At 32.5% G+C, this 22,772-nt stretch overlaps 1 protein-coding gene across 4 annotated transcripts in view; it reads right to left on the bottom strand.

The window, feature by feature from the left end:
• The window catches only part of SLC26A7 (solute carrier family 26 member 7), a 149,142-nt gene that overhangs the window by 19,764 nt on the left and 106,606 nt on the right, over nucleotides 1–22,772 (bottom strand). For all 4 annotated transcript variants that reach the window (XR_012514071.1, XR_012514070.1, XM_003940520.4 and 1 more), the window contains exons 11-14: nucleotides 18,157–18,263; nucleotides 17,009–17,075; nucleotides 13,836–13,973; nucleotides 11,166–11,214 (exon numbers count right to left, since the gene is read on the bottom strand). Coding sequence is in view for 2 of the 4 variants with exons in the window: in XM_003940520.4 (XP_003940569.1) it covers nucleotides 11,166–11,214; nucleotides 13,836–13,973; nucleotides 17,009–17,075; nucleotides 18,157–18,263 (361 nt within the window). In the remaining 2 variants the exon portion in view is untranslated. The remainder of the gene's footprint in view (nucleotides 1–11,165; nucleotides 11,215–13,835; nucleotides 13,974–17,008; nucleotides 17,076–18,156; nucleotides 18,264–22,772) is intronic.

Consider the following 22,772-nt stretch of genomic DNA (forward strand, 5'->3'; position numbering starts at 1 on the left):
TTATAACATGTACACAATTTTCATTATTAAGTATAACATATAACAAATATATTAAGTAAAAACCCAATTGCACAAATATGTCACAATTTATATGTACCTGCTACTGTAGTTGCAGACCTGAGCTATTTCCAGGTTTGGATAGTTACAAACAATATTGTGAATATTCCTGTTTGTGTACTTTGCTGCACATAAACTATCATTTCTTCAGATGTACAACTTGGAACAGAATTGCTGATCATAGGATATGTGTATCTTCAACTTTATAAGACATTGCCAAACTGTTTCCCAAGGTGGATGCACAGATGATGATCTGAAAATGCAAAATCTGAAATGCTCCAAAATTAAAAACTTTCTGAATGTCAACATGATATCATAAGTTACCTTGAACACATCTTTTTACTATATTAATGGTATGTCATAATTTTTACTGTTCAGTACTTATATGTAGATAAATGTAAGAAAATGACTGCTTATTGGTAGCATATAAATTCAGTCAGGAATGATGGTAATGCCAAACAACAGGAGATCATTGTCCACATGGGTACCTGAGATAATGACGCCTTTGCTTTCCGATGGTTCAATGTACACAAACTGTTTCATGCACAAAAATATTTAAAATATTATATAAAATTACCTTCAGATTATGTGTATAGTATATAATGTAAAATATAAATGAATTTTGTGTTTAGAGTTGGGTCCCATTCCCAAGGTACCTTATAATGCTTAAGTAAATATTCCAAAATCCAAAGAAATTAAAAATCTGAAACACTTTTGGTTAAATATTTCAGTAAGTGACACTCAACTTGTAAGAGTTTATACTACCACCAACATTGTAGGAGACTAATTCTTGCCCTATAGCCTCACCAATTCTTGGTATTGTCAGATTTTTCTATTCTGACCAATATCATAAAATAGTATTATTTAATTTGCATTTCCCCAATGATAGTTGTGAATAATAATAGTGAAGTCAAGCATATTATGATATGTATGTATATTGGTAACTTAAAAATGTCCCTTTTCATGAAATGCTTCTTCATGTCTTCTGCTCATTTTTCTATTGGGCTGTCTGCCTTTTTGTTTCTTTTCTTTTTCTTTCTTTCTCCCTCCGTTCCCCTCCCTTCACCTCCCCTCACCTCCCTTCCTTTCCCCTTCCCTTCTTGGCTATTTGCATTTTTATTTAAAAATTTAAAGAAGCTTGTAAAAAGCCATTAAGAAATTCTATTGTAACTTTACTTAATATTAAATCTAAATCTAAATCTATATATCAATTTCAGAAATTATGCTTTTTGATATCAAGTATTCTAATCAATTGACATTGTATTTCCTTCTATTTATTTATAAATATTTACTTGCTCCAGGTATTCTTAATGTCTCATAATAAAGTTGTACACCTTCTTCTGGGGCAAGTCTATACATTTTTATTTAAATTCACTTCTAAGATTTGATTTTTTTAAAGATACTGTAAATGGTAGTTTTCACGTATTTTGTCTTTGATGCTAGTATACTGAAACTAATGGATTTCATATTGTTTATGAATTACATAAAACTTTTAACCTCTCATTAATTCAAATATAGTGTATTATTTTTATATTTTACATATGTAATTATTTCATGCATGAATGATATGAGTTTTTCTCTTTTCTTTTTATAAAAATTGTTACATGTTTTATTGTTCTTGCTTTACTACACTGGCTAGAACTGCTAATACCCTGCAAAATAACAGTGATGATAGTAGATACGCTAAATCTATTCCCCAGAGTTTTTATTATGAACATATTTGAACTTGTTTATACAGGCTTTACCACATTTTAAGAGTTTGTTAAGTGAATGTTTCTTAAATCTGGGCATGATGCATTTTATATATATTATATATATAAATATATATACATATATATATATATATATACACACACGCACACATATGGAAATACATACTTATATACATACATACAGAAGATAGTCTATGTTTTTGTATAGAATGTACATTCATGAACAAAATTAGCCAATCATTTTATTTTCTCCTTCTGATAATGTCAAATACAGGTATCAAGATTATACCAGGCTTATAACATTACTTGTGTGAATTTACTCCTTCATTTTCTAGATTAAAATTATGTCCCCTTTGGTAGAATTCACCGGTGAAGACATGGAATATTCTTCATGGGGAGATTTTGGATTAATGATTTAATTTCTTTAATGGATGTAAAAAAAAATTATAGTGTGTTTTTATTTTTGAGTCAATTTTGTAATAAAATACGTTACTAGGAATTTGTTAATATCATCTAAAATTTATTTTGATATCATGACACTAATAATACTCTCATCTTTTAAACATCCATAGGATTTGTAGTTATAACCCTTTTTGTTCCTAATATTGTTACTTGTACTTTATCTTTGTTTTCAGTCTTGCCAATATTTAATGATTTTATTATTCTTTACAATGAACCAATTTGAACTCTGTTGAGCCTCTTGTTTTTTTCTATTTTATTAACTTCAATTCCTATATTTATTATTTTATCCTTTCTACTCTCATATGGTTCATTTTGCATTAGTTAACCTCCTAATATAGATCATTAAGTCATTAATTTTCAGTCTTTTTTTCTAATATTGTATATGTAGTTTAGTGTGAAAATTTTGTTCAAGTACTACTTTATCTGTATCTCATAAATCTTGATAAGCACCATATTTTTATGATTTAATTAATTTTTCAATTAATTCTGAATGATTTCTTCTTTGAATAATAGGTCACTGCAAAGAATATTTCTTAATTTCCAAATATACGATATTTTGCATTATATTTTTGCTGTAAATTTCTTTCTGTTAAATATTTCCAACTTAATCGAATTTTTGACAGAAACTGGCCTGTATTTTTTTCATTATTTGAAATGTGCTGAAACTTGCATTAGGACCCAGTGTATGGTCATCAAATAGACAGTAAGACTCAGGGCTCTCCTAGTTGGTGTCTGAGAGAGAACACAGCAGGCCAAGCTTAGTGTCCAACTAGATCTTCAGCCAAAAATGATAATCCTAATTAAGTTTTTCAGAATATTTCCTTCTTTTCCAGACTTTTAGCAAGATGCTTCTAAATCATTCTCACATTTATTACAACATATATATACCTAATATAATTTATAATTATAATATAATCATAGGTTATAATCTTATGTTTATAATCATATATATTTATATATGCTTTATACAAATATACAATTATATAATTATATAATTATATTGTATATTTATATATTACATATTATTTATATATTAATTATATATTATATAATTGTAACATAACTACATAAGATATTAATAACATAAATTTTAATATATAAATAAATAAATAATATTTATATATTATTTCTATATGTAATATATAATATATAATAATATAATAATATTAATACTATGTAAATACAGTCTATATTATTATATACTATAACAAATGTCTAAATATATATAATTATAATTATATAGTATATAATAAATATAAATATAATTAATTATAAATACAATTAACTATAATTACATAGAAATATAAATATAATTGATATATTTACATATTAATAATATAAATTATATATCATATATTTATATATTATTATCAATGTGATGTGGTGGCAATCACTGAAGGGGTCAGCACCAGCAGCCAGGAACAAACATGGAGAGGTAAGCATCCCCTACTCTTTTCATCCACTATTGCAGATTCAGAAGAGGTTCTCCCTGCTGGGGACTGGTATATGTGAAGAAAAGCACTTGGAGAAAGTGCTTTTCATGGCAGTTCCACGACCATTGAAAGTGAGCCCACCCTGCTTGGGATTGCACAATGGACAGGGACCAACTTCTCCTTCCTATACAGAGCAGCAGCAGCCCTGCAGTAGAGGGCATAAGCTGCAGAGTTGTCTGCTCTGGACTGGGGAAGGTGGCTTTGCCCTGAGTTGGCTTTGGTGGGACTGGACAAAGGGCTTTATTCGTGGTCTGCAGCCATTCTGCAGACATGAGCCAAAGGACAAATTCTGTATAAACTGAAGGTCATGAGCCCTGAGGCAGTGGTGTGATAGGGAAGTAAATTCCATTCCTGCCAGCTCAGCATGAGGATCTGGTCCTTTCCTCACTGCCCCCTCCCTGGAGACCTACTCACAGTGCAACACGATCTTCCCTTGCCAACCTCCTGTGAGAACAAGTGCTTCCACTCCTCAGCCTTCTGGAGAGTGAGCCAGCTCTTACTTTTAAATACCACCCACCAGATTGAAGCCTGAACTGCCCCACAAAATAAAATCCTGCTGCTAGAAGGACATAGTGCTAGTGCAGGAGAAAAGCTATTTGAGATCTCTGCACCCTCAGCCCTGCAGAAGATGGTATTTTGGCTCTTACATTCAATATATCAGTACAACAGGCAGCATCTGAAAAGCCACTGCACAAAAGCCCTATCCACAGCCAAGGAATTCATGCAGAACCTTGCCCTGAAAGCAGCCAGAAATGAAGTCAAAGGATTGTAAAAAACATACACTGCAGTATACCCTCAAGGGAAAAAAGAATACAAAATTTAAAAGTCCCATCCAAATTACAGAAAATTCAAAAATAACAGCTCCTTCAGATGAGAAGGAATCAGTGAAAGAACTACTGCAGTACAAAATGACAGAGTGTCTTGACACCTCTGAAGGATCAAACTAGCTTTCTAGCAATTGATCCTAACAAACAAACAACAACAACAACAAAAAGTCAAAATAGAAATGACAGATAAGGAATTCAAAATGTGAATTGCAAAGAAACCCAGTGAGATCCAGGAGTCCGGGAGAAAGTTGAAAACCAACACAAAGAAACCAGAAAATGATTCAGGACATGAATGATAACTGTATTTTTTTAATAAAAGCCAAATAGAACACCTAGAATTAAACCACACACTAGAGGAATTTCAAAACACAGTTGAAAGCTTTAATAATATACTTGAAAAAAAAACAGAATAAATAATTTTAGACCTTGAAGACTAATCTTTCAAATTAACCTAGACCAAAAAGAAAAAAAGAAAAAGGTATTTTAAAAATCAAACAAAACATTCAAGAAATTTGAAATTATGTACTACAATTAAACCTGTAACTTATAGGCATTCCTGAGACAAAAGAAAAAAAAAGTAAGCAACTTGAATAACACATTTTAGTGAATAATTCAGAGAAATGTTTCTTATCTTGCAGGTGAGGTAATCATCCAGATATAAGAAATTCAGAAAACACATGTGAGATACTGTGGAAGAAGACATCACTGAAGTGGAGTCATCAGACTACTCCAGGCCAACATGAAAGAAAAAAAAAAAAAAAACTTAAAGGCAGCTAGAGAAAAGGGCTAAATTATCTATAAACGAAATCCCATTACACTAACAGGAGAGTTCTCAGCAGGAATATTATGAGGCAATGGAGATTGGGGACCTATATTTAGCCTTCTTGAAAAAAAATGCCAGCCAAGATTTTATATCCTGTCAAATTAAGCTTCATTAAAGAAGGAGAAATAGTCTTTCTCAGACAAGGAAATGCTAAGGACCACCAGACCAGCCCTATGAGAAACGTTTAAAAGAGTTCTAAACATGAAAATGAAAGGATAATACTTGCTACCATGAAAGCACACTCTGCACAATATTCACAGGTTTTATAAAGCAATTACACATTTGAGACTACAAAGCAACTAGGTAACAACACTATGACAGGAACAAAACCTCACGTATCAATATTAACCTTGAATATAAAAGGCCTAAATGCTCCACTTAAAAGATACAGCTTGGCAAAATGGGTCTTTTTTTAAAGACCCAACCATCTGCTGCCTCCATAGACTCATTTTATGTATAATGACACTCACAGACGCAAAGTAAGGGGGTGGAGAAAGAGCTATCTCACAACTGGAAAACATAAAAGAACAGAAGTTTCTATTCTTGTATCAAATAAAACAGACTTTAAACCAACAATGGCAAAAAAAAAAAAAAGACAAAGAAGGGTCTTATATAATAATAAAGGTTTCAATTCAACAAGAAGATTTAACTATCCCTAAATATATATACATCCAACACTGAAGCACCCAGATTTATAAAATGAATAATACCAGAGCTAAGAAAAGGGACAGATGGCCAAATTATAATAGTAGGGGACTTCCAACATCCTGCTGCCAGCACTAGAAAGATCACTGAGGCAGAAAACTTAAAAAGGAACTCTGGATTTAAATTGGATTCTTGACTGGAATGACCTAATAGATAGCTACAGAACATTTCACATAACAAACACAGAATATACATTTTTTCTAATCTGCAAATGGAACATTCTTTAAAATTTTCCACATACTTGATTATAAAGCAAATCTAAATAAATTCAAAAAATTCAAATCACATCAAGCATCTTTTTGGAACACAGTGGTATAAAAGTATAAATCAATACAAAAAGGAACTCTCAAAATCACACAATTACATGGAAACTAAACAACTTGCTCCAGAATATCTCTTGAATCAAGAATAAAATTAAGGTAGAATTCAAAAGTATTTTTGAAACAAATCAATATAGTGATACAATATACCAAAACCTCCAAGATACAGCAAAAAACAGTGTTAAGAGAAAAGTTTACAGTATTGTCTACATCAAAAAGATAGGAAGATCTCAGATTAACAACCTAACCTCATTCCTAAAGGAACTAGACATATAAGAACAAATAAACCCAAAGCTAGCCATAAGAAAGAAATAACAACAATAAATGTATAATTAAATGAAATTGAGACCCCCCCAACAACAAAAAACATACCAAGGACAAATGAAACAACAAGTTGGTTCTTAGAAAGGCTAAATAAAATTGATAGACTACTAGCTAGATTAACCAACAGAAAAAAAAGGGGGGGCAGTTCAAATAAGCACAATGAGAAATGGTAAAGGTGACATCATAACTGATAGCACAGAAATGCAAAAGATCCTCAGAGACTACTATGGCCATCTCTATGCACATAAACTAGTAAACAAAGAGGAAATGGATAAATTCTGGGAAACATACAACTTTCCAAGATTGAACCAGGAAGACATTGAAATCCTAATCAGACCAATGATGAGTTATGAGATTTATTCAGTAATAAAAAAATCTACCAACCAAAAAAAAGTCTAGGACCAAATAGATTCACAGCTGAATTCTACGAGACATACAATGAAGAGCTGGTAGCAAGCACATCAAAACTATTTTTAAAAATTGAGGAGGACAGAGTCCTCTTTAACACATTCTTTGAAACCAACATCATCCCAATGTCAAAATCTGGTAAGGACACAACAAAAAAGTAGTACTGAAGGCCAATATCCCTGATGAACAAAGGCAAAAAATTCTCAACAAAATAGTAGCAAAGTGAATGCAGTGGAACATCAAAAACAAAAATTCATTATGATCAAGCGGGTTTTATTCCAGTGACACAAGGATGGGTCATCATTTGTAAATCAATAAATGTGGTTCACCATGTAAGCAGAATTAAAAACAAAAACCATATGCTATCTTAATAAATTTAGAGAAAGTATTCAATAAAATCCAACATGCCTTCATGATGCAAACCCTCAACAAATTAGGTACCAAAGGAACATACATGAAAATAACAAAAGCAGTCTATGACAAACCCACCTCCAGAATCATACTGAATGGCCAAAGACTGATAGTATTCCCCTTAAGAATTTGAACAAGACAAGGATGCCTACTCTCACCATTCCTATTCAAAATAGTACTGGAAGTACTAAACAGGGAAATCAGGTATGAGAAAGAAATAAAAAATATCCAAATAGAAAAAGAAGTCAAACGGTCTTTCTTCACAAATGAAATAATTCTATACCTAGAAAATGCTGCTAAAGACTCCGCCAAAAGGTTTCTGAAACTAATGAATGACTCAGTAAAGTTTCAGAATACAAAATTAATACACAAAATCTTTTGCATTTATGTACACCAACAAAGCTGAAGCTGAGAGACCAAATCAATAACTCAATCACATTTACAACTGCCACAGAAAAAAATAAAATACCTACGAATACATTTAATCAAGGAAGTGAAAGACCTCTACAAGTAGAACTACGAAACACTGATGAAATAAATTACAGATGACACAATCAAATAGAGAAACAACCCATTGTCATGGAAATGAAGAGTCAATGTCATTAAAATGACTACCACCCAAAACAATCTACAGATCCAATACAATTCCTAATGCATTACATTATTTTTCACAGAAATATTTTTAAAAAATCAAAAATTGACATGAAATCAAAATAGAGCTGAAGTAGGTAAAGTAATCCTAAATGAAAAAGAATAAAACTGGAAGCATCGTATTATCCAACCTCAAACTATACTACAAGGCTATAACAATCAAAAATGCATAGTCCTGGTACAAAACAGATACATAGATCAATGGAACAGAATAGATAATCCAGAAATAAATCTACATTTCTATAGCCAATTTATCTTTAACAATATCAACAAAAATTCAAAATGGAGAAAGAACTTTTTATTCAAAGATGGTGCTGGGAAAACTGGCTAGCCATGTGCAGATGAATGAAACTTGGACCCCTTCTTTCACCATATACAAAAATTAACTGAAGATGGTTAACAACTTAAATGTAAGACCTAAAACTATATATATTCTATCAGAAAACTGAGGAATAACTCTTGTGGACATTGGTATAAGCAAAAAATGTATGACTATAATCTCAAAAGCAAATGCAACAAAAACAAAAGTAGACAAATGAGGCTTAAACTAGAGGCCTTCTACACAGCAAAATAAACAACCAACAGATTAGACAGACAATCTAGAGAATGGGAAAAGATATGTTCAAACTATGCATCCAATAAAGGACTAATATTTGGAAGCTATAAGGAATTTGAGCTCATCAATGAAAAAAGAAAATACCCCACTAAAAAGTGAGCAAAGGACATGAACAGATACTTCTCAAAAGAAGACATGCATATGACCAACAGACATACAAAAAAAAAAAAAAAAAAAAAGAAAAGAAAAGCTCAACATTACTAATCATCAGAGAAATGCAAATCAAAATCAAATGAGATACCATCTCACACCAGTCAGAAAGGCTATTATTAGAAAGTCAAAAACTAACAGATGTTGGTAAGTAAAGGAGAAAAGGAAATGCTTACACTGTGTGTGGGGGAATGTAAATTAGTTCAAACCCTGCCTTCCACTATAGAAAACAGTATAGAGATTTCTCAAAGAAGTAAAGATAGAACTACTATTCAACCTAGCAATCCCACTATTGGGTATCTACCCAAAGGAAAAGAAATCATTTTATCAAAAAAAGTCTTATAGTCTTATGTTTATCACAGTACTATTCACAATTGAAAAGTCATAGAATAAACCTAAGTGGACTGGATAAAGAAAATGTACTATATATACAACATGGAATATTAGCCACAGAAAAGAATAAAATTTTGTCTTTTGCAGCAACATGGTTGCAGGTGGAGGTTATCTAAAGTGAATTAATTTAGAAATAGAAAACCAAATACCACATGTTCTCACTTATAAGTGGGAGCTAAGCAATAAGTACATATGGGCATAAAAATGGAATTAATAGACACTGGGAATTCCAAAAGTGGAAAGGACAGAAGATGAGGAGAAAGTTGAAAAACTACCTATTGGGTCCTATGTTCACTGTTTGGGTGACATAGTCACTGGAAGCCCATAGCCCAGTATTATTCAATATACCAACGTAATAAACTTGCACATGTCCTCCCTGAATCTATAATAAAATAAAAATTATTTAAAGTAAATTTTAAAACTAGATTCATAATTGACTTCTCCTTCTTAATAAGAAAATGGGAAGTTTTTAAAAAATCCAGATTTCACCTGAATTCTCAGCATCGACCTATTTTTTCAAACTTGTGACCTAATAACAGAAAAATGTGTAGTACTGTTTCATTCTTTTAAAAATCATGTTAATTCTTTAACTATATGCTAAACTCACTTATTTTGAAACATACATTTAAAGTAATAGATGTCATTCCATTAGTAACATGTTTTAAAAAATCTAATACATTTGTAAGTAAAATTATTTCTAAAACTCCAAAATATAAAGTTATACAAATAAGTACTTCTCAAATATTTCCAATAAAAATCCCTTTTTTCTGCCTACTTAGGAGAAATTAGATAAGCAAATATTGTATGATGCAAGAAAAGAGATTCTGTATAACCATTTATATTAAATAAAAGTCACAATGATGAATAATTTAACTACACTGATGCTTTACTCTTAGTAAATATCAAATTAAAAGATAAATATACAAATTTGTTTCAATTCAACTTTGTTATCATTTAGTTATAATATCACAGTGCTTTTCATTCATATTTTCTTTTGTATCTTTTAGTTTTCTCTATATTGAGACAATGATCACATCAGTTCATGAGTTTTCAAAGAAAGATAGTTAAACTTAATATTGATCTGGTAATTTAACAAGCATCCAGTATCAAAATATTTGTTTCTGTCACCTGATTTTTCAGGCAAATATGAACATGTAATAGCTGTAAGTTGCTAGTTTGTTTTTGGTGAAAATCCAAAATGTATTCGAAGATATATTTTATGATAAATCCTGATCCATATTAAAACTACACTAATGCCAGGAATTTCAATTTGTGGTTCAAACATTTAAGCAAATGAAAAGAAGGAGACGAAAGAGGAGAGAAAAGATAAAGAAGTGGGAGCAGAGGAAAAGGAGAGAGGAAAGAAAAAATGGGAGGAGGAGATTGAAGAGAGAATAGGGAACTCGAAGGAATAAAGAGTAAAAGGAAAAAAGAAAGAGACAAAGGAGAAGGAAACAGAAAATAAGGAGGAAAGAAGAGGAGAGAGGAGAAAGAGAAAGAAGAGGAGACGTGAAGGGGAGAAGGAGAAGAGGCAAGGAAGGAGGAAGAGAGAAGAGAGGAGGAGGGAGAAGGAGCCAAATGACTAAATCTATTTTCTGCAAATAAAACTATTAGTGCTTATTTGGTAACATAAGCTTAAACTAAAACCAGTAGGAGGGAGGAGGAGAGTAGAGCGAAGAGGAAAATTAGGAGAAAAGAGGAAGAAGAACAGAAGAGGGAGGCAGATGAGGAGGAGAAGGGGAAGAAGGTTTTATTATCTGGTCTATATTCAATTCAAACACTTAGATTTTCTTTTTCCTTAATGCTAACTCACCATTGCAGTTGCCATTGGATAGGGAATTGAGCAAGGTGTTTTGTTCACACTAAAATGAAAACAAATGCAAAGAATAAAAATGTCGTAAGTTTTACTTTGGCCTGAAAAGAATCATATTATTCTTTTATTTACAAAGAATAACAAAATACTAGACTCAAAAAATTATTTTTCACTAGCCTTCTTTTCAAATAATGTATACAACAAACTTTGAAATAATAAAATAATTAATTCTAAGTATATAGCAATTCAGTAAATAATTTATGTTATCAGTCAGACTGTCTTCTTTAGAATATTTTCTTCAAAATGAATTTGTTTTGATTTGGGATTAGAAATTAAACATTTTGACATTTGTTAAGTAGCATATTCAATCAGAAATCACCTTTATTAACATAGCATTTTCAGAGGGAGAGCCACTGATCAGATATTTCATGTTACTACTACATGAAAATACTGGATAATATCCTACTGTTAATCTTGTCTGACAATAATTGATGCCTCTAATGAGATCATGTGCTATCTACTTCTCAGATAACTTATTAGTGCTATTTTTGTTAATCACAATAATAGCAATTGATATTTCTTCAGTACTCACTATATGCCAAAGAATTTACACTAATCATTTAATCCTCAGAACAATCATATGAAGTTACAAATTTTATTTTTCATATGAGAGAGTCAAAGATTAGAAAGGTTAAATAACTTGACCAAAGTCACAAAGCTAGTAAGAGCATGGATTAGAAACAAAGTTCATGCCTTTTCAATTCCAAGCTTCATGTTCTCAACTACTACATTACACAGTTCATCTCATGAAATCAGTTTTTATCTTAAAGGCTAACTAGAGAACATCTGTTTTATCTTCTTGATAGCCAGTGCTACAGCTTATGTGTTTTAAGTCTGACTCTCACAGTTATCAGGTATAATCAATTTCCATTGGGTTATTTTACGTCTCCCTATTTGTGTAATTACCTCTCTTTTTTTTTTTTTTTTTTTTTTTTTTTTTTTTTTTTTTTTTGAGACGGAGTTTCGCTCTTGTTACCCAGGCTGGAGTGCAATGGCGCGATCTCGGCTCACCGCAACCTCCGCCTCCTGAGTTCAGGCAATTCTCCTGCCTCAGCCTCCTAAGTAGCTGGGATTACAGGCACGCGCCACCATGCCCAGCTAATTTTTTGTACTTTTAGTAGAGACGGGGTTTCACCGTGTTGACCAGGATGGTCTCGATCTCTTAACCTCGTGATCCACACGCCTCGGCCTCCCAAAGTGCTGGGATTACAGGCTTGAGCCACCGCGCCCGGCCAATTACCTCTCTTTTAATGTAACATTCAGGTAATGCTACTTAAATCTTGGGGCTGGTGATGATTAAGTTAGCATGATTAAAGAGACTGACCCACAAGAGATAGTCAATGAATTTGAGTTTCCTTTCCCTCCTCTGAAAAATAACTCATCTGAAATCTCCCATGCAAAATAATTTCAAAATATATTGTAGATACTACACCTTTAAAGTGGTGGATCATAACTCCACACTCCTTTAGTGTGGGCTACACATAGTGACTTTCTTCCAGAGAGCATGGAATAGAGAGAGGGGAAAGTCGCTTTACAGTGGAGAAACCTGGCAAACACTCCCTTATCCAGGTGATCGAGGTAGAGTAAACATGTTGATAAATCATGTAAACATGTTGATAAATCATGTCAATTGTAGGTACCCGTGATACAATGTGATGAGAAGGACACTTCACCTCCACAGTTTTCCTCCTAAAAGGGGCCCATGCTTAGAAGGGTCTACCATCTGGTTTAATAATATTCTGTCACCATTTTGAAATTCTTAATAATTGTTGAGCAAGGGACTTCACATTTTCATTTTGCACTGGGCCCCTGTAAATTACATATCTGATCTTGTATATTAGGCTAATATGGTACAAATTAGGATATGGCCCAAAGGCAGAAGTGTGAAGCTGTGAGGGACAGGAATGTGGTTCAGGACAGCTCCTAAGACATCAGAAATGGGAGGGCCAAGATCCTCTATGTACCTGAGTGACTGGGGAATAAGTAGCTCAAGGACACAAGGAAAAGAAAAGATCCTTGTGATCTAGAGAAGTCACAGGCAGTTAATCTTGGCTTCAAAGCCCACACTCCTAACATTACAGAATGCTTAAGGATTCAAATGACAATAGATGGCTTACTTACATTAAATCATATTGATGCACATTTGATTCAATATCTCTGTTAATTGACATTATAAATAGAGTAAAGAATTCTGGAATTTTGTAATAATATTTTCATAATGTTTATGCTTTTCTGAAGTCATTTATCATATTCTATCACTTTTAGAGTTAGATCTAATGCCTTTTTTTGGTTTAAAAAAATATCCTTTAAAGGCTGGTTAAGAGATCCATTAAATTAGATCATTTCTCTTATTTATTCTTCTCACTGCTATAGTACCAGTGACACATGTCCATTAAATATATGCTGAATAAATGAATGAATGGACAAGAAAGAGAGTGATTACCTAAAAGATAAAAACAAGAATCAAATAAAAACTATAATAATAGGTTTTGCTGAAGGGAGAGGTCTCAAAACACTTGTGTGATGTATTATTATTTACTTGATACATTTTTAGTGTCATGATAAAAGGCTACATGTAGTATGATATTCTAATCAACCCACTGATCCTACCTTGCTGATATCATCGAGTGGCTGATTACAGGCATTTTCCTTTTGGATTATGTTCATTAAATCAGTATAAAATTTTTTTGCATTCAGGAAAACAAGTGGATTGTTTATTGAGATAATTTTCACCTGCTGCAGGGTTTCCTTTTAGAGGAGAAAAAGAAACAGATTCAGAACTCTGAATTAAATAATGGAGAATTACACCCAGGAATATAATCAGGTCTAAATGTTACTCAGTTGTATGAGCAACTGCTCTATTAACATTTTTATTACTCAAACATATTTAGAGGTCTTAATGTAATATCACACTTCCTTAGGGGAAATATATACCTCCTGTTTACTAAGAAACATTAATAACAGCAAAGCAAGTCAGCAGCTTTTCAGAAAGTGGCCCTTATTCCTTTCAGGCCGATTTTGGGCAGACAGTAGTCAAGACTATCCAAAGAGTTTCAAAAAGTCCTATGCTTTCAAAAGTATCTCTTTCATTCAATTGATCAATCAAAAATTAATTTACTTAACCATCAGGGTTTTTTTTAATGAAAATGTATCCTAAAGGGTAACCCATGAGCTCTTTACCTCATAATGACATAGCTTTCCATCAGCTGAAATATAACTTTTCAAGTAACAGTCATAATTTGAAGACGCAGACCTAGATGTAGTCCTAGGAGTATAACTTCACTTTGAGCAGGCCTAGGATACTGGATTCCCAAGATGTGGTGAGTGATGCAAAAGGAAGAAGAAAAAGTCTGCTTTGGCCATCTTCCCATCACTTGGTGATGTGCAACTAAAACTGTCTTCTCTATGACCTTTGGGGCAAGTGTTTGACCTACTAATAGAAGGAGGGTAAATTCTACAAAATGACAACTCCTTAACAGTTTAAGTAAAGCAATACTACTTCAGGCTTTACTTCCATAGAAGAGTAGATGCAGAGAATAGCAACGCATACAGGCAGAGGTAGAAGGTGAAAGAAAGAAAATATTAAGTACACTAATCTGGACAATTCATTTAACCTCTCCTAGCTCCCTTATTTCCAAAAATGAGGTAAGTGTTTAAACTAGAAAATCTCAACATGTTCCTATAGTTACAAAACTGAACTTTGGAAATTGAGATTTGCAACAAATAATTCACAAAAACAAACCTTAAGTTGCCAAACTAATGTTCAGTCAAGAGTAAACCTCATAGAAACAAAAAATAAAAAGTAATTCTTAGGACTGTCACATTAGTCACCCCAAAGCACCAAAGCTTAGCTTGACCCATTAACTACCCTATATCAAGCTTGTCCAACCCACAGCCCGTGAGCTACAGGCCATCTAGGATGGCTTTGAATGCAGCCCAACAAAAATTCGTAAACTTTCTTAAAACATTATGAGAATTTTTTCACAATTATTTTTAGTTCATCAGCTATCATTAGCATTAGTGCATTTTACGTGTGGTCCAAGACAATTCTTCCAATGTGTCCCAAGGAAGCTAAAAGATTGAATGCCCTGCACTACGTGATTGTGCCAATGTGTTGTTTTAAGTTAATATTTAAAAAATGTATTTGTTAAAGAATAGAGATTCAAATTGTTCTAGAAAAGAAATTATCAATGGGGTGGAATTCACTGAATGAGAAGAGAGCTCTCAAATCAGGAAGGATCACTTCACATGAAGAGGTGGAAAAGTGCATATATGGAAAAGATAAATGACAGATTATTTTAAGTTAGCTGAAAATTCCACCTAAGTTTATATTCAAATCTTGCTTCATATTACTTTTTCCTCTTACTATTTATACAAAACTTGAATAATTAAGATAGGTGTAATATTCTAATAAAATTACAATCTCCATGTGAAACAGTTATTATTCAGGTCAGTGACTAGACTGGAACCTATCAAGACTTAAATATGTGGAGAAATTTCTAGCATTTTTGTCTTCCCAAATCCCCTCATTTACTTTACTACATGTTTAGCCCAAGAATAAGTTAAGGTATAGACAGAATTTATTAAACAGTGATTTTTAAGCTGAAAATAGTCAAATCCAAAGCCAAAGTCAGTCTCAAAGCTAAGGAGGTTGAGGCTAATACATGTGTACTTGTGGTGTGGATACACAGGGGACTTCAGGGGCCCAGGAGTCAGTCTGGGACTTTGCACAAGTACTAAATTCCCATGGAAAAATTAAGAAAAGAAAAGAAAGGCAAAGTTGGTGGAAAACTTGAGCCTGGAACACTCTGGAAGGCTCTGAACCCAAATAGCTCTCTGTGAAACAACTCTTTCCATAGCATTAAAAACATAAGCCATTCCCTTGGGTGTCGCAGAGGGTTCCTGATGCTACTTCCTACTTCCAGTCTATTTGGAAATAGCCTGACACTGGTCCTTCTGGTGGGAGGCCAGTTTTCTCTGTCCTTAGGGAAATTATGAGATACTGAAACAAGTGCATGTGAAAAATAAAGGGAAAAAGGTTAGCTAAACATTTACAAAGCAGGTTCAAAGTGAGGGCAATTTTTTTTAATTGGCAAAAATATTTCAAGTCAACATTTTTTTCCCTCATTTTAACTGTTTTAGTCATCTCCTACAACAAGAAACTAGAATTCAGACATAATCAATTGGCTCTCCTAAGCATGGACAGGGCAAGACTGTTTTATAAGGTGTTTCCTTAAAAAGATGCCCACTGTGCAAGAAACCAATGCTGTTGGCATTCTGTAGCTGTTGGACTGAATTACCCTCTTCTAACATGTAGTTTCATTGACTGAATTTAAAAAATTAAAATTAAAAAAAGCAATACCATGAATCAAATTTGCTTCATTCCCTTTCCTATTTCCTATCTTCCTCCATGACTTAATTCAGAATAGACTATCAGTTTAGTTTAGTTTAGTTTGATTATTTTATGCAAGTCAATAATGGAAAAGAGGTTTCCAAATGCCTGAATCAACTTCGGCCATGATTCTACAGTGAACTGTCATTCTACCATGTTATGCTTTTATCTGAATGCCGAATCCAAATAGATTTTCTTTTGTTCTATGGATTTGTTGCATGTTGTTTGCCAAATATATTGTGATTACATATATACCATTGGAAGTTTATACTTATTAAAAAGAGCTATCATGTTTTTAACTAACATAATTTATCTAACTTTTGTAATATCTTAAAAGTATCTCACCCACAAAATTAACAATTGCATAAAGGTAAAAGAAAACTAAACTTACACTCTCCATTTCTGTCTTCACTTTAAATTCCATTTCTTTCATGTTTTTTATACTCAAAGTCATTGCTCTAAAATTAAAGCAGACAGAAAATAAAACAAGTCATTTCCTAATCATTATGTAAACAATGAAGAAACAAAAATTAGTCATTTAACAACTAGAATGTATCTGAAATGATTTAGATTCTATAACCCATTTATTCATAAGAGGACATTGGTAAATCTATATATCTCTGGATATCCGGGGATAGAGGTTTACAACAGAAGCATCTAAATAAAGAATAATAAAATTTATTTACCTCATTTGGGTGCCCAGAACCCCATCTCTCCAAGCTACTAGATGTGGATTAGTAAAGAAGAATTATGAAAGAGAAAAGGCAAGACGGTATGCAGCATTTGTTAAAATATTGTTTTAATGAAAAGCAGGAAAAGAAAGAATCAATGGCAAGATAGGACTAGATAACATTGAATCCAAATATATAAATTCTATAAAGAAAGAATCTATAGAGATAAAATAATATTTTTAGAATACACTATTTCACATTTTTTTAGAATACATTATTTCACAAATAACTTCGAGGGAAAGATGGAGGAGAAGTAAGTAAAAACATTATTCTGAGATAAATACTTTGTAAAGCAGAAAAACAATTGGTCAGACTGGGGAATGATTTATAAATTTTCAGTAAAATTACAAAAAAAGAAAGTGTGTTTCTCAATAAATTATCTAGAAAAGAGATAGATAAGTAGATAATCTGGCTTCTAAAAAATAAAATTTTCTGAAGTCATTTAATTTTCCCAATCATTACATTGTGAAATGGTTTGTGTATCATTAGATACTACCTCTCTTCGTTTAATTTAAAGAAATCTCTCTATAATGCCATATAAGGAGTTTATTTTAAAAGACTTTATATATTCTATTTTATAATGTTGATAAGTTATTTATCTAGATTAAGACCAACATTGTTAAATATCATTTGCAGATAAAACATTTTCTTATCTTTTTGTCCCTAATTCTCCGACAGCAAGAAAAACATGAGATTGTAGTACTATATGTTACACAGAAATAAAAGTAACTAGCAAGTAACATATGGCAAGTAACCATATATTTTGCTGCTGTCTCAGAATAAACAGAACATTTAGACAGGATCCTACCTTGGGAAGCGTCCTATCACTATAGCTATGGTACAAACGACACCAAACAGCAGTCCTACATTGGCAGCAAAGCATATTGTAAATACATATGTACTGACCCATATGCCCTGAAAGAGAAACAAGAAGCAGAAGTTTTGATCCTTTGAAAATCATTTCTATCTCAGATTGCTAGGTTTCTCACAATCATATTCTATAACATTCTTGTGACCAGACCTCTCAGCAAGAAAACATTATTTAAGAAGTGGTAAACAGAAGCCGAGAAATATAGAAATAAATCCTGGTTCCATCAGACTCTCAGTAGCAAAGGTGGGGAAAAGTTTCTTCTTTTATTTCCAGATACTGCCAACCCTTAGTTCAATCCCCAACAAACACTATATTTAAGATCTGCAAATAGTTGGTTGATGCATTTGGTTCAAAAGTGTGCCATAATTTCTCACTGCTTTCTCATATAATGTAATATTATTACAAGCAATTGTGTACAGATTCTGTCTTCTAGGATTGCTATAAAAATAACTAATGTTCTTTATTAATATATAAGGCTCACGAAGCCTAATTTTAAAATGACTGAGTCACTCAGTACCAATATCACTTTTAGATCAATCACTATGAAGATTGTCATAATTTTATTGTAAGGGGCCATTCATTGTGAAAGCTAAAATATCGGAGTCAACTTAGTTCTTGGGAATATTTCAAAAGATTACATGACACTCTAATTCTCTTTTAGTTGGAATACCAAAGTTATTGCAGTTTTGCTCACCACTTAAAATTACAATTTGCAACAAGATATTGTACTAGAGTTGGCATTTCTAAGCTTAGTGCTGAAAAATATCTTTAAAAGCAAAATAATTTGTAAAGTCCAGGTTATATTTTGTAAACACTAAATCCTGGATTTATCAAACAATAAACTAAGAACATTTTAACCTCTCTCTTTCCCCACAAAACCTGCATCACTTTGCCTCTGAATGCAATTCTAAATTTATTTCTGTCCCAATAGCTATATTAACACTTTAAAATATCTTTGAAAACATAATTCTATTCCATACACAAATGAAAAAATTAGAAATTTTTCTATATTCTAAAAATAACATAGAATCTTGGGGAGGGAATGAGTGCAACTGTTTTTCAGACAAATCTGAAATAAATATTTCTAAAGGGCTTTTTTTTTTTTTTTTCTTGAAATGCTTCTCTTTTGTCTGGGTTATTTATCTACCCTGAATTTCAGTGATTCTTAATAGGCTGTTTTGAAAACCTGAGCCCTTGGAAGCAAATGGAGGGAATTTTATAGACAAAATTTTGATGCAGGTAAAGCAAACATTCTGGAGTAAAAGAGAAAACACAATTTAAATGAATTTCATGTTAAGATCCATCATCTACAAATGTAATGCTAAGTTATTACTTATTTTGAGATCACTCCCAGCTTGTCATCTCAGGTTAGGACACTGAGAAGGTTTTTCTTTATTCAGGTGAACAGACAGTCAGTCATTTGAGTTTTCCATTTACATAGCGTGTGTTTTATTCTTTCGGTGTATTATGCTATTCTTAATCATACACAAAATAAGGCTGCAAGTTTTTGATCATTACTTTGGCTTCTCATGATGACTCTCAGTCTCACTCATTCTCAAATGCTAACTGAATCTGCCTGAGTGTGGCAGAATAATACCTCACCACAAGCTTCATAAGCCTAATTCCTCTAGGCCATCTTCCATGATTCAATATGGCACAGGGAACTACAGATCCTGGTCCCTGCCACTTAGAAAACCATAAAGCCTGGAGGCCAGAATTCATTAGAGCAACCAGAAATTTTGGTACCATCTGGTTCTATTTTTAAAGCATATTTACTCTCCCACAACATCATCTAAGTTTGGCTTTCCAAATGCTTACTTATTTCCTGGGGCTACATTTATAGCTTTGAAAAAGTATCAAATGGAAATTATTAACATAGACCAGTAAACAGTTCCATTGGTTAGAATAAATCCCAACAGCATTTTGTAATAATTCCTGTTAAAGACACAAATGCTAGTTGTCACAGTTATCAAGAGTTAGTTGGCTCTTGGGCCCCTATTTTTTTATTTTTCGTTATGTGTTCCTACTTGCTCTCTTCCCTATTTGGCACTCACAGTCCCCAAACACAAACTAATCCCCATGTTGATCTTAAGTAGGGGACACAATCCTTTGTCCTTGTAGAAAATACATCAACAGCTACTAAATTACCTCACTTCCCCCTAATCTATCTATTGTACCATCTGTTTCTGTGGTGATCCCTATTTTAAAATTTTTAGATCCAAATTTTATATCCAATGTTCAGCTATTCAAACTCATTTCTGAGCCAACAAGTTGAGCCTCCATTTGGATCCCTATTTTCTCATTACTTCAAAGAGGGATTTGACAACTCAAAATAGAGTCAGTATTAAACTGTTAATAAAATATGAGATGCAACAGTTTCTAATTTTTCATGCTATGACTATGTACATATTTCAAATTTTAAACTTTCAAATTAATTTATACACACGCACACACATACACATCTTATATAATTTTACTTCCATGATATTCTAGGCATAGTTTATCTATTTAGTAATATAGACATATTATACCTATTGGGTATATAGCCTATATCGACAAAAGTCTGTGCAATATTCATACTTTTAATGCTGTGCCCAATAATCCAATAATCCTTTGAATGCTGTCCCCAACAACCCAATAATCCATGGGCCTTCACTGTTGAATCCCTTAGCAGCTAAGAGATACCTATCCACTCCAACCACAGAAGGCTATTGTCAAGCTAAACCCAATGTCCCACTGAATCATCATGCACCTGCCATTTCCATGTCACCTTTCTCAATATTACTCTTTGCCAACACCATATTGCCTATTATTCCAAGTATTCAACTATTACCTCTAAGTAGGAGACTACAAATTCTAAGCTCTTAAACAATTTTTCAACTATCGAATACCCTCAAACTTAACATGTCCAAATGCAAACTCATTAACTTCATCCCAGAATCTGTCCTTCCTCCAATGTTCTCGTTCAGTTATAACACTAATATTCTTCAATACACTACAATCAGAAGCTATGGAACCATATTTTACTTTTTCTCATCTTTAATCTACTTGTCCAGTAATTTCACAAATTCTATAAACTGTTAAGAAAAAATATCTCAAACCATACTCTTTTTCTCAAATTACTGATACCTTAGTTCACACTGTTTTTTTCCTCAATTCTTTTGACAGTCTCCTCCTAGTTAGCTGTCTACTTTTATGATATGCATTGTAAACCATTTGCCATACTGCCGTTAGAATTAATGTTATAAGTATAGATTTGGATATCAGATTTAGAGAGTATATTAAAAGCATTTTTACCTAACCCTCCTCTTTTAAAATCTTACCCAAAACAATATAAAATGTGAATATAGAAGGGAAAAAAATCAGCATCAATGAAACAAGAACATGGTCAAAACTCCTAACTACAAAATGTGATACAGACTTGCCAAATACTGTAAAATTTTGGATGATAATCAAGGAGGACACTAGAAGCCAACAAATTTATCCTCAGGGTTCAATCAATTATAAATTGTTGCATAAATGCCAGCATCCTGAAAGTTCTATACAATAATCTGAAAAATTAGGGGCAACAGGTTCTAAGTTCTAAGGTCAGAGATGGGCTACAAGAGATACAGGAAATGTACTCACAGAGATTTATTTGTTACCAAAGAACTGCAGAGTGAAAGGCAGTTGTATCACTTACAACCCTGGTTTCCTAAGTAAAGGTGACTGCAGGAAGTAAAACAAGATGAAGAGCGGAGAGATGACAACAGCCTGAGATCACCAGTGAAACTGATTTCTGAGGCGTTGCTTCAATTATCTAAATCAGAACTATGGGCTGTTCTACCTCATTTCCTATCTCCTGCACTCCCTATGTTGTTTTCCAGTAAATAGGTCCCCTAAAAAATACATTACAATTGTAAATAAATTAACAAGGGCCCTATTCATGGAAATAAGAAAAATAAAGAAAAAAAATAATGAAAGAAAGGCAAAAGATAGATTTGGATATGTAATATCCAATCGCAGGACAAAAAATCTTTAAAATAAATATAAAAATTCAAAGAAGGAATCATCAATGAAAAAAGAGAAAAACAGAAGGAGATAAAAAAGCAAGCAGGCTAGACTAAGAAACTGAGTGAAAATAAAAGCATTACAGAGATAAAAGCCACGCGTATAATTAAAAAGATAATTATAACTGGAAACACATAGAGATGCGTGACTAGTCCAGAGAAATCACTTACACAGAAAAACAAAATAAACAAGGGAAAATATATAGATATGAAGAAAATCAAAGTAAAAATAAACACAAAATTCATTAAGAAGAGAGCAGAACACATAGATTTGAAAAAATATTCAGATTAGAAGAAAAAATTTATAAATAATTCTTGATTACAAGATCACAAGGTTATGCCACGCTCAGAAATCTGAGACTGAGTGCCCAACCACAGTCCTATTCTGATAATATTACCAAACTCCATGAGTAGGAAGAAAGAACTTGGCTGGGCATCTGTTTAGAAAAACAACCTTATTTAAAATAACAACAACAACAAAAATATGTTGACCTGTGATTTCTC

The sequence above is a fragment of the Saimiri boliviensis genome, chromosome 15, assembly GCF_048565385.1.
Source record: "Saimiri boliviensis isolate mSaiBol1 chromosome 15, mSaiBol1.pri, whole genome shotgun sequence".
In the NCBI taxonomy this organism is placed as follows: Eukaryota; Metazoa; Chordata; class Mammalia; order Primates; family Cebidae; genus Saimiri; species Saimiri boliviensis.